This window comes from Dipodomys ordii, unplaced genomic scaffold, assembly GCF_000151885.1.
Source record: "Dipodomys ordii isolate 6190 unplaced genomic scaffold, Dord_2.0 Scaffold152, whole genome shotgun sequence".
Lineage (NCBI taxonomy): Eukaryota > Metazoa > Chordata > Mammalia > Rodentia > Heteromyidae > Dipodomys > Dipodomys ordii.
The window spans coordinates 5,443,874-5,457,529 of NW_012267368.1; the positions used below are offsets into that span (position 1 = coordinate 5,443,874).

The following is a 13,656-nucleotide window of genomic DNA, read 5'->3' on the forward strand; positions in this document are numbered from 1 at the left end:
ACCCTCCCCATCCGGCTGCACTGGCCCCGCCCCAGACCTCCCTGTCCCGCACTCGCCCCGCCCTGGCTCCTCCCCCACACTGGCCTGGCCCCACCCACCAGCCCCTGCCACACTGGCCCCGCCCAGTCCCAGACTGGCCCCACCTCATCCAGCATGTACCACACCATTGGTTTTGTCTCTGTGTCTGTGTCTCTTATTGTGGATAGGATCTTTTTTTTTTTTTTTGGTCAGTCGTGGGGCCTGAACTCTGGGCCTGGGCGTTGTCCCTCAGCTCTTCAGCTCAAGGCTAGCGCTCTACCATTTGAGCCACGGGGCCACTTCGGCTTTTTCTGCTTATGTAGTGCCGAAGAATTGAACCCAGGGCCTCAAGCATGTGATTCCAGCACTCTGCCACTGAGCTCTGTGGATAGGATCTTAAGCCTCCTCTCCTCTCTGCCAGCCTCAGCCTCCCCCAGGGCTGAGAAGAGGGACTTGTGTTACCACACCCAGATCCTATTGCAGCTTGCATTTGTGAAAAAATTCTGCAAACATACATTGCAGAATGGTCTTACGGTATACTGTTGCTTTTTAAGTTATTACTTAAATACTGTGTAAGTCCAGTATTTAAAAGACAATGTCAATGAAAGGCCAATATCTTTGAAAATTGAATTCACCTTCTAATACCTAAAATATCCAAAGCTTGAAGCAGTTAATTAAATAATAAGTAAGAATAAAAATTGATTGGGATTGTGGAAAGGAGTAAAATTATAGGGACTAAGATTCTTGGTTTCAAGGAGTGTACAATTAATGGCAAATACAATGCATTATGTTATGAATTGACTTTATGAATTTCCATCATAATAGACAAGCCACCTTGGGGAAAAGTAGCTCAAAAGGTATACTAAATCTGCTAGCAAACCTCAGAATGAACTGTGCAACCTTTATGGGGGAGGGGGTTGGGAGGGAAAAACTGGGAGAGACCGAGGGAAGGGGTGACACTGTTCATAAACAAATGTCCTCACCAGGCACCAGTGGCTCACATCTATAACTACCCAGGAGGCTGAGATCTGAGGATCCCGGTTCAAAGCCAGCCTGGGCAGGAAAGTCCGTGAGACTCTTATCTCCAATAAACCAATAGAAAACTGCAAGTGGCACTGTGGCTCAAGTGGTAGAATGCTCACCTTGAGCTGAAGAGCACAGGGACAGCATCCAAGCCCAGAGTTCAAGCCCCAGGACTGACCAAAAAAAAATGAAAAAAAAATGTCCTCATGACTGGCTTATTACTGCAATTCTTCTGTACATCACCTTTACAGTAACAATTTTTTTTAAGCGAGAAGCAAGCTCAGTTTGAAAATTAGGTTTGCACAAAACACAGTAGAGCTGGGCATGTGTGGCTCCCACCCACAATCCTTACCACTCAGGAGACTGAGATCCAAGGATGGCAGTTTAAAGCCATCCTGGGCAGAAATGGCCATGAGACTCATCTCCAATTAGCCACCCCAAAGCCAAAAGTAGAGGCGTGGCTCATGTAGTAGAGCACCAGCCTTTGGTGAAAAAGCCAAGCTGAGTTCAAGTCCCATTACCAACACATACATAGGCATGAAAAAGAAAATGCAGGAGAAATTTTAGTGACATCCTCAGAGCCAACAAATTAGAATTTCTGGCAGACCAAGATCTTTTCCTCTGAGTTTTGTTTAAAAAATATTCAGTTGTCTCGCCCAAAGTAGGAGAACCCGTTTTTATCAGCCTGTTGCTTTGGCAAAGGCAGTACCAAAATGCAGGATGCACACATATTTGTGAACAAATTTATAAGTATGCACATGTGGAACATGCACACTAGATTGAAATTCTTATTGTCTAATTTCCACAGAGAACTGCTTGCCCTCTTCACTGTGTGCGTAAGGGAGTCAAGTAGTGTCTTTGTCCCCAGAGAGCAGGACATCTTCCTGTTAGACAAGCCTGAGGTCTCTATTGCTGCCGGGACTTTGGACAGCAGCTCAGAGGAAAGAGGCCAGGGCCCAACAGGTGGCATGAGGCTCTGAGCTTGGAAAGAAAACAAAACCATCTCTTGTGCTCCCCCAAACTCTCTTTGCTGGACTGCATTGGGCCAGTCCCCACAGCTGAGCCCCTGTCCTGGACTGGGCCTCTTCCTTTTCCTCTAACTGCAAAAGAAAAATCACTTTAACCAAAGGAACTATCAGATCTCCAGCCATGCCAACCTGATTCTCTCTGTGATTAACTCCTTGACACAAACAGCTGTACTGGTTTTCATTCAAAGCTTTCCTCCATGTCTAAACAGCAAGCTGAGGAGTTAAAAAGCACTAGATGCTACTATGGCATGCCTATAATCTTAGCCACACAAGAGGCTGAGATCTGAGGACTGTAGTTCAAAAGCCAGCCTGGGTAGGAAAGTCCATGGGACTCTTTTCTCTAACCAGCAAAAAGCCAGAAGAGCTGTGGCTCAAGTAGTAGAGCACCAATCTTAAGTGAAAAAGCCCAAGGACTGAGTTCAAGCTCTAGTACTGGCGCATGCACATGTGTACACACACACATACACATGAAAAAGCACCTAAATGTAGATTATCCATACACTGCAGTGATATATTTTAAATCAATATCTCAACCTCAAGGAAAAACAGGCTCATGGCATATATAAGCCACTTCAAACATTCTTTTTGGGGTCCGGTCATGGGGCCTGAACTCTGGGCCTGGGCACTGTCCCTCAGCTCTTCAGCTCAAAGCTAGCGCTCAACCACTTGAGCCACAGCGCCACTTCCGGCTTTTTTTTTCTTTTTGCTTATGTGGTGCTAAGGAATCGAACCCAGGGCCTTGAGCATGCAGAGTAAGTGCTCTACCTCTGAGCCAACATTCTTGTTTTAAAGTATCTTTGAGAAAATCCATATAAAACAGCACAGTTAGAATTTCAGTGATAAAATCATCTTTATTAAGGAGATAAATATCAAGATTTCACTATAAAAGTCATTTGTCATTTTCACTGCTTAATAGTATAAGTTCTTTAGTGACAGAATCATTTCTCATTCATATAATGCTTTGTTAATATTGTGTGTGGGTGTGTGTGGGTGTGCATGCATGTGCTGGGACTTAAATTCACAGTCCTCTACTTTTGCTCAGCTCTTCTGCTCTGGGCTGGCACTCTACTGCTTGAGCCATAGCTTCACTTCTGGCTTTTGCTGGCCAGTTGGAGATGAGAGTCCAGAGGGTTCGTCTTGATCCTCTGGTGCTTAGGTAACAGGCCTGAGTCATAGGCCTACCTTCAGGAAAAGCCTTATTTCCCATTTTTTTCTGGCACTTCGTTTTCTTGTCCAAATGTGCCAATGTCCCCAATCGAGTGTCTATGCGATCTGAGTTGTGATCTGGTGCTCCTGAGATCTAATGCGCGTCACTAACTCCTGTCAGTTTCTGTCTGATGCGCTTGCAGCTGCTGGCTATCTCTGGAAGGGGGGCTGCTGTACGCCTTCGTGGGACCCGCGGCTGCCGTTGTCCTGGTAAGCTCTAAGCTCTTGTGCAAAAAGGAAAAGCAACTCTAGTTCAGAGCAGCAACTATGATAAAAGTGTTTGTTGTGTACAGTTTTAAAGTTCAACGAACTATTCATTTAATTTGAATAGCAATTGTATTCCATCTTCTGCTCTAAAATATCCATATTTTAAGTACGGAAAACTAATCATGTTGGGAGTGTAATATTTTCTATATTGAATTCAGAAGAAATCTTGTGTCAATTTTAGTAAATTCCTCCTGGTTAATGTATGAAATGACATCATATATCCCTGCCCCACCTTTATTCCATTCTGCAAGGAGCCGTGTGGTTATTAGGTGTGTGGTTATTAACGAGGAGATACCCACTCACCCCCTCTTCCCCCATGGTGGAGCTCAGGCCGGGCAGCCCCGCCTCTGCCCAGTGCCCCATCCAGTCTCCACGGTGTACAGGCTCTTCAGATGGGAAGCACACACAAATTAGTATCTTTCTTTTCCAACGTATAAAATAATTCCTTAAATTTTAAAATGATGGTCCTATTAATTTGCCATTCTCTCCCTCCCTTTCCCTTCCTGAGTCTCTTCCTCCCTCTGGTCTCTCTCCTTCCCTCCCTTCCATTTGCCCCTTCCTTCCCTTGTACTGTTCCTGGCTTTCCCTTTCTCTCTCTCTCTGCCTCTCTCTCTCTCCCTCAATCTCTCTCTCTCTGTCTCTCTCTCTCTCTTTCTTCTCCCTCTGCCTCCTCCTTCTCTGAAGTAATTAATTATAAGTCTTCCTGCCTATCCAACTTTTGAAGAAATGAGGAAGGAAAAGCTTGGTCTAAATTAACTGCAAAGATTCCTATCATTGTATGATTAGATTTCCAGTTGGAAAATTACCTTCTGGCTTCTTAAACAATTCATTCAAAAACTGGGAAACTAGTGACCTTGTCCTAATAACGGTGATACTTGAGTCTCTTCCTGTAGAGCTTACCAGGGAACAGAAATAATCCATGATTCCCAAGAAAAGAAAACAGACGAGAGAGAAGAGCAAAGGAAAGCAAAGCCATTCCATAAAGCTTTGTCTGCTCTACTGACTATTTACCTAGTCCTGGTGTTCTTTCTCTAACACACTAGATTCCTATAAAAAGAGAAAGAGAGCCAGGGCCAGTGGCTCATGCCTTTAATCCTAGCTACTCAGGAAGCTGAGATATGAGGATTGCGGTTCAAAGCCAGCCCAGGCAGGAAAGTCCATGAGACTCTTACCTCCAATAAGCTACTCAGAAAAAGCAAGCAGGAAGTGGTGCTGTGGCTCATGTGGTAGAGCTCTCACTTTGAGCTGAAGAGCTGAGGGACAGCACCCAGGCCCAGAGTTCAAGCCCCACGACTGACAAAAAAGAGAAAGAGAGAAATATTAAATAGTGGTTTTTTTTCAAGAAATTATAGACAATAGTGACTCATCCGGAATTACAGCTTGAATGGTGACTTGGCAGAAATTATAGGCAGCAACCCCTCCTTATCCTACTTAAGAGAATGCATGGCCTGGCACCATCGCTGCGCCTGAGCATCTGCCCAGGCAGAGGCGGTGGAGGCCCCAGAGCTCTGCCCCATGTCCACGAAGGCCGGACAGGAGCAGTGAGAGAAAGAAGCCACACGCCCTGGGTTATCTCAGCTTCCTGCCAGGGGGGTCAGTCCATGGCAGGCTGAGAGCCGTGGAAACCTCTGGCTCCCCAGAGACTCTCGTCAGGAGCTTCTTATAACTTTTCCCTCTGGTTTCATTCAGCTGTGTTAGCAAAAGAACCTTAAGTGAGAGGAAGAGGTTTAGAATGGAATGCATTAGAGTTCTCCTTGGAGTATATTGGTATTGTATGCATTGGCGCCATGAGAGTCCACTGAAGGACTCCTTCAGCAGGAGACAGGGCATGCCATTCACCTGGCCTGCCAGGGCGCTTCCTTTCCTGCTCCCAGCTTTTGCTATTACAACTCCCATACAAAGGGTAAACGAACCAGTGATTGATTCTGCTCACAACAGACCCACTGTAGCATTCTACAATGTGGTATCGGTTAAATGCCAGGCAATGAAAACCACATACCAGTGGCTCATGCCTGTGATCCTAGCTACTCAGGAGGCTGAGATCTGAGGATTATGTTTCAAAGGCAGCCTGGGCAGGAAAGTCTGTGAGACTCTTATGTCCAAGTAGTTAACTGTAAAAAACAAACAAACAAAAACCCACAAGAAATGGAGCTTTGGCTCAAACATAGAGTTTCAGCCTTGAGCAGAAAAGCAAGCAAGAGTGCCCAGGCCATGAGTTCAAGCCCTAGAACTGTAAAACACATGCACACACACAAATGTGCACACCACATGCCTATGCACTTGGGTACACACATGCACAAGCACACATAGTGCAGCAGACATACACAAACATGCACACAATGCAACATGCACATATACAGACACATTTATACATACACACACAGGTGGTGGAAAGGTAATCTCCCTGATGTTAATTGACACCATGGATATTAACTTGTAGTTGTACGGTAACCAGCTGAAGAGTCACATCGCTGTCACATATTAGCACCTAAAAAGTTCTGGGCACTGTGTCCGTGGCTCTGAGGCTCTGCGGCAGTTTGAAGGGTAACAGCAGGTGCTGGAGCTGGGCGGGGCCTAGCGAGCAACGTGGCACAGAAAGGAAAACTCTGTTTCTGTTTGACAGGTCAACATGGTGATTGGCATCTTGGTATTTAATAAACTTGTTTCCAGAGACGGAATCCTAGATAAGAAGCTCAAACACAGAGCCAGGTAAGCTGCCTGCAGTAGGTGTTGAAGGTTCTTTATCAGTGAATTCCATAACTCTAATCCAGACTGGCCCCCAGTGCTGCTGCCCTAGACACTACTCTGGGCAGGGTGTGGCCAGCCCAGCCCTGCACTGTTCATGAGTGACACAATGAAAATTCAGAATTAATTAAACAAATCATTCGTGAGACCTACGTGCATTTTGTGTGTATTGTCAGTTAAGAAGGCTGAACACTAAAGCTAGTCTTGAAGTCATTGTCTTTAAATTAGTTTTCAGCAAGTGCCCATGGCTCACACCTGTAATCCTAGCAACTCAGGCTGAGATCTGAGGATCGCGGTTCAAAGCCAGCCGGGGCAGGAAAGTCTGTGAAACTCTTATCTCCAATGAACCACCAGAAAACCAGAAGTGGTGCTGTGGCTCAAGTGGTAGAGTGCAAGCCTTGAGCTGAAGAGCTCAGGAACAACGCCCAGGCCCAGAGTTTAAGCCCCATGACCGACAAAAAAAAAAAGTTTTCAAACCGTGCAACTTCAGGTCACAAAGATACGATGTCAGTAAAGCACCATATAATGTATGTGGAGCAGGACTGAGACAAACGATTCTACATAGTGTGAGAAGACTACTTTTTTTTTTTTATTAATTACATATACCAGAGAAAGTCCTTTCTTGACAGTCACTGACAAGACATTGTTCTTGTTACATGCTTTTATTCTTTATGAAATTCTGGCTATCATGTGGATATAACAGTCCTTCCTAATTTTACTTGTTACTCTGTACAGAATTTAGAGAAGCGTCTTCCTTAATTTTGCTGTTACTAAGCAAATACATAGACAGCAGTACTTTAAATCACTTCACCATGAAAATGGCACAAGCCACCTGACCTATGGGATTGTGGCCCTTTAGTGCCACTAATTAATGATAGGAATCAAAATAATAATATTTATAAAAACACAAAATTGCATGATCCACCAGATATTAATGCCTTTGATTTTCCCCATGTCTTTTCCTCAAAAAAGCTTTGTCCTTTCTCTTAAACTGCATCTTCAGTCAACACTTACCCCTGTAATTCATCTCTTTATGTAATTATTATATTTAATTATCATACTAGTTGATCACATAGCTGAGAATTTTAAATCCTTTTGTTGTTAAGTCTTTATTCAGGGCAAGATAACCTAGGCATCTCTTTGTCTAGTAAAAGACTAAATTGAACAACTTTTGATATAAAAATTAAGGATTATTTCTATCAAACAGTAGAGCTGTACAGTTCCTGGACATCCTTTCTTTCAGAGGGACAGTCATGTTTGCAGTCTAACTCCATGTTTGCCACAGCTTAGTTCCCTGGCACCCTCACATAGCAGACCTGAACCTTGAGTGACTACAGCTAGCTGAGCAGTGAGGCAGAGGCTGGCTGCATCACCGTTGCTAGGCAACGCTATAGCTGGAAGGGGTTTGCCATGAGCTGTGTGCTCACAACCGCTCCTGTCAGCTGCATAGACATTTGGGATCCAGTATCCAATGTCTGACACCCAGAACTTCTGTAAGGTCATAGGTTGGAGAGCAAATCCTCCCAGCTACTGACATCACATTGACGGGGCAGGAGTGTAGCAGGCATGGGAGCAACCGGCTCTGCAACCAGTGGGGTAAACTTCCTGTATATAGCAGACAGGACCACACTGCAGTGTCCCCAGAGCATGCTCAGTACAGGGCTGAGGGCTTAGCAGCTGTGGAGTGTGTTGGAGCGGGTTGCTCGGCCAGTTCCCCCTCAGCCTTAGACTCGTAATGAGTGTGGCACGTGAAGGGTGGATTGCTGCGCTTGCCAGCAGTGTCTGTTCCACACAGGGAGGCCACGGTCGGCAGTCCAGGCTCCAGGTCCCAGACTGGGCAAGAGTGGCAGCCCAACCATGCAGCCCCTTCGCTAGAAGCAGGGCTGGGGCCTCAGTTTGTGGACAGCCCAGGCCAAAGCTAAGCAAGACCCCCTCTCACCAACAGGTAGTCACGACAGCATACACCTGGGATCTTAGCTGGGAGGGAGTGGAAGTAGCCAGACTGCATTGCAAGGCTGGCCCCACCTGCTAAAGCACAAGAGGGCTGGAGGCATGGCTCCAGTGGTGGAGGACCTGCCTCACCAGTACAAGCTATAAACTCAAGCCAGGAGGCCTCATGACAAAACCCAGGCTCTCTGCAAGCACAGGGCCCAGGCAGTGAGGGGCAGGGAAGAAGAGCGAGCACCGGGGGACCACAGCACCCAGGCCGCAGGAGTGCCTGAATCTCCTCTCGCTTAGATGCTCCTAGGCAGTTCACGCAGCTCTTTGTAAGCAAGCAGAAGCACAGATGCATGCCATCACTGTCCTACTGCAGAATCTGTCCACCTCCATCCACTGAAGGCAATTAGAATTTTTTAAACTTGTCATTCTAAAAATATTCCTAGAAGTCCTCTAGAGTTCACTGGGAAAACCAAGTGTGCCCTGGCTCCAAGCCCCAGAGTGGACATGCTGCCAACGCACCGGTGAAGGCAGAGTGTGGCCGTCACAGTGCTGGTAGCCAGGTCAGGAAGACTAGGCTCTACAAAGCACCTGTAAATGTACAGTATTAGTATCCATAAATAAATATTGAACTGTTACCCATTTCAAAGTGTGATTGAAGAGCAAATTGTAAGAAGCTCAAAATGTTTGAAGCTAATTAAACATTTATTAAGAAGGCTTCAATGCTTACTAATATAGCTAGACAAGTTTTCTAATACCAAAACAATATTAGATTTTTTCCTAATGCATTATGAAGGGGGGATTTATTGAAAATAACAATGTAACAGAAAATTGGCAACTGGAAGAAATTAAAGGAAACAAAATATGCTGCATTATTATTACTAGTTTTCTTTTCTTTTTTTTTTTGTTAGTGCTGAGATCAAACTCGGAGCCTCAAGTTCTCACTGGTCTTTTTCAAAAGCGCAGTAGCACTAGCACTTGAGCCATGCCTCCCGTTCTGGCTCCTGGCTGTTTAACTGCAGGCCTCAGAACTCTTCTGGCTTAAAATTGCAGGTGCAAGTCCCCAGGGTCTGGCTACAATCTTTTTTTTTTTTCTCTCCTGGTCCTGGGGCTTGAACTCAAGGCCTGGGTGCTGTCGCTGAGCAGTTTTACTCAGGTTTGGTGCTCTAACACTTGAGCCACAGCTCTACTTCCAGCTTTTTTGTGGTTAATTGGAGATAAAGGTCTCATGGGCTTTCATGTCCTGCTGGCTTCAAACTGTCCTCAGATCTCAGCCTCCTGAATAACTGGGATTACAGGCATGAGCTCCTGGCACCAGGCCTGGCTGCCATTTTATTTCAGAGCCCAGAGGCAAAATATCCTTACGTTGAAAACTCACTACATTCATGTTCAGCCACACACATCAAACGTCCCATCTTCTGGGCTGAGGAACACAGTGACAGTGGAGATATACCTTTTTAATACTAAGTTGATCACATTTGAGAACAAAGGAAATTAAATGCACAGTTGGAGCTTGGTGCTTATTTCTGCTTGATCCTTAGACTCCTCCAGGCAGCTCTGAGAAGTGCAGGGCTTGGGTGCCTTGCCTCGGCCAACGGGGATGGGACCAGGTGGGCAACTGTCTGCAGCCCCTGGGTGCTAGTCTAGGTTCCTCTGGGAGAAGGAATAGGCATGCCCCTTGGGCCATGTGCACACAGAGCTGCACAGACATGTTACTGGACATGTTTGGGCGCATGTAGCATTGTGTATACCCTGGACTAGGTCCCCTTCCAGCAACTCAAGCTTCTTATTATGAGATCAGCTGTCAGTCCCATACTCTTCAGATGTATTACTTCACTAAAAACAATTCACAAACATTTAAAAGAAACCAGTCATTCCAAATTTTAACTTTTTCTGTCCTGTCTGTACTTAAGTAGGTAGATATAGACTAGATGGTATAGATGATATACAGATTACAAAGATGATAGAGATAGAGGTGAAGTATAAAGATGAGAGATATAGACATACCAAGGCAGCTAACTCCACTATAAAAGACTTAAAATCCTCAGGGTAAAGACTGCATGAAAGTGAACCAGAGAAATACATCACAGTGAATTATTTATTTGATTTATGTAATTTCTTTTTGATTTTCCTAATAGGTTTATATTCCAATAAACACATCATTTTTCAAGGGATTCCTCCCCTCAAGCAAACACACACCAAGTGTTTCTGTGTAGCATGATTTTGCTTCTAAGCTGTAGTGACTGACATCAAAATTGTGTGGATATGAATTTACATACAAACATCAAGCTCAGAAGAGATTATTCAAATGCTATAAGGTTAAAGGCTATAACACATGTTCCGCAAGAATATTTTGAACTTAATCAGTGTGTTAAGTGTACTCTTGAAAACAGAAAATTCTCGCCTTTCATATTATCACCATATCACCAAGTTACATTTGTCTCTATATGCAGATCATCCTAAAATATGTATAGCAATTGATGCTAAAAGAAATATGAATCTGTCAAGATAAAAATCTGCATCTTCCACAATTGAAATTGCCCTAGACATGATAGTGAGCCAGCCAGCCAGCCAGCCAATAGGATATAGATGAGAGAGACGCTAGACACTAGGCATAGATAACTGTATATATAATGTATACTTACCAGGATGGACTTCTACAGTCAATGTCTTTTGGAAGATTTTGACTGCCATGGCAAGTCCTCCACATGTAATGGCACAGGTGTGAATGAAGGGCTTTCTCTGCAATCTACACATGCCTTGATTGTGGTTAGCTCAGTGTATTGCATAATTTTCATCTACAGACATAGGATCATTTATGATGTAAGTGATAGAAAATTGCCTCACACACAATAAATGTCCAGATCAGTAAGAGGTGAACATTGATGCGTCTTGAAAACCATCTAGAACATTCATCTCTGATGATAGATTTTGTGCATGAAGTCATATTGAAAAGCTAACTTGTAGCGGCAAGTTTTTCCGGTCACCATTCAATACTTTGTTCTTTCTGTGGGTGTTGTGTTTGCTTGCAGTCAGATGAGTGAGCCTCACAGCGGTTTGACGCTCAGGTGCGCCAAGTGTGGAGTCGTTTCGACAACAGCCCTGTCGGCCACCACCGCCAGCAACGCCATGTCAGTCTCTCGTTCACATCTTCTTGTTGCAAATCTTTACAGTGCATGTGAGAAAATGCTGCTATGATGATTTTAAAAAGCATTGCATTTGCTAATGTTTAAAGATTTACCCCTGCCTGTGGCCTGTGTAACTTTTGTGGGATAGTCCATAAAAGCAAGAACAGGTGAAGTGCGGGCTTGTTATCTGGGTGCCGGTTTCCAAGGAAGTAGTCTTGGAACCGCTTCCCAGAATGCTTTGTTAGAGAGGAGAGTAGGTGGTGGCCTGGGCGGTGGGGGCATTTGTGTGACCGGGGGGCTCGCGTCTCTCCGCAGGGCCTCGCTGTGGAGCTCCTGCGTGGTGCTGCCCCTGCTAGCTCTGACCTGGATGTCTGCCGTTCTGGCCATGACAGACAAGCGCTCCATCCTGTTTCAGATTCTCTTTGCTGTGTTTGATTCTTTGCAAGGCTTTGTTATAGTCATGGTGCACTGCATTCTTCGGAGAGAGGTAAGAACTCTTTTTATTTCATTTCTTATTAAAATAGTTGAACAAAGGGGTTCCGACCCCACGCATGAGCTCGTGAGTACAGTGTGTTCTGGTCCAGATCCTCCTTCCATTCTCCTCCCAGGCCCCAGCCCTTTCACCACACATCTCCCCTCACTCCATCTGTTGGATCCCCGTAAGTGACAGAACACCTTAGAGAAGTGAGCGATGGTTGAAGAGTATATCTTTGCTAGTTAGCAGAAACTCTTAAAAGTTTATTCTTCTGGTCTTTATAATTTAATCTTATGGTCTGTAAGATATTGATCTTCGGTCTTTAATATTTTGATAATATTTTTAATATTTTGATCTTCCTTGCTTTCTCCACTAACAATTGCTCAACACTGAAAATGGAAGCGAAGCTATAAGGCTTACGGTGGGGGTGGGGGAATCTCTTGGACTCTGAGAAATGACAGACTGAGCTCACCAAGTTTGTGTAAGGAAAACTATAGCCAGAGTCCCAAGAGTCAGGGAGAGTAGACCAAGAGAAGCTATGTGGATTGACTGAGAAGACACAGTACACATTTTCAAAGCACTAGCCACAAACAGGGCACAATACTTCTTACCTCTTCCTTGACCTAGATCTCCATAAATTGTATATACCCATTCCTCCTGTCAACTAACTTTATTTTAGATAGAAAAGGTTGAAGATTAATAAATACTTGGTTCCTATAATAAATGCTATACATACATAATTATCTACAATTAATATGATAAAGGTTAACTCTTTTAGGTCAGTACTAAGGCTTGACCTCATGGACTAGACGCTGTTCCTTACCTTTTTCACCTAAGGCTGATGTTCTATCTCTTGAGTCACACCTCCACTTCCAGCTTTTTGCTCATTAATTGGAGATAAGAGTCTCAGTGATCTTTTGCCTGGCCTGGCTTTGAACCGCCACCCTCAGACCTCAGCCTCCTGAGCTGGGATTACAGTTGTGAGCCACCAGCACTTGGCTTAAAATGATTTTTGTTGAAGTGTTACGCTCGTCAAACATGAAAATAAAAGGTATCTGTTGGGCACGGTGGGCACTGCCGTCCCCAGCGTTCCTCAGCTGGTGTTGAGGTTCGCTGTTGGTGATAGGATGCCACAAGCATGCCTCGCAGGAGAGGCTGGCCCCCTCTCACGGGGCTGGACAGAATGCTGGCAAACTGCAAACTTAGGTTGTTTGGGGATAAAACACTTACTTTCCAATTGCTGTGAAAATTGTTGTGAATGCTCCAAGCTCTGATGCACTGTTTACAAGGTTTATGAGTCATTTCGGCATTTACTCTGGGGACAAGTGCTGCCTGAAATACAGGCCAACACAGTGCCACACCAGTGATGTTAGGAGAATGGTCTCCTCTGTCATTTTGTGTTATCTAACTTGTTTGAGAACTGTATTATGATGCGAGCATCGCCAAGAGTAGCTTGAGCGTGTGAGCCCATGCCTCCCAGTGCCTCATTGGCTGGATGGGAGAAGCTTCCCACACTGTGTCAGGAAGGTCAAGACACCAACACTAGACCTACAGGTGTATTCTGAGATGGAGCTATTATGAAAACCAAGCAAAATACATGTAACAACTCCATCTTTTAGTGGTGGGAGAAGTTCACCCTTTATAAAAACCTAAAGTATGAACCGGATGTCAGTGGTTCACATCTGTAATCCTAGCCACTCAGGAGGCTGAGCTCTGAGGATCGAGGTTTGAAGCCAGCCCAGGTAGAAAACTAAGAGATTCTTATCTCCAATTAACCAACAAATCCCTCAGCTCCCCCCCACCCCACAAATAACAGAAGTGAAGATGT

General features: G+C 44.8%; 1 protein-coding gene across 1 annotated transcript in view; it reads left to right on the top strand.

Annotated features, from left to right (window-relative positions):
- The window catches only part of Adgrb3 (adhesion G protein-coupled receptor B3), a 529,297-nt gene that overhangs the window by 478,235 nt on the left and 37,406 nt on the right, over nucleotides 1-13,656 (top strand). Inside the window, exons 21-24 of the mRNA XM_013032264.1 lie at nucleotides 3,419-3,485; nucleotides 6,166-6,251; nucleotides 11,258-11,356; nucleotides 11,669-11,840. Coding sequence (XP_012887718.1) covers nucleotides 3,419-3,485; nucleotides 6,166-6,251; nucleotides 11,258-11,356; nucleotides 11,669-11,840 — 424 coding nt within the window. The remainder of the gene's footprint in view (nucleotides 1-3,418; nucleotides 3,486-6,165; nucleotides 6,252-11,257; nucleotides 11,357-11,668; nucleotides 11,841-13,656) is intronic.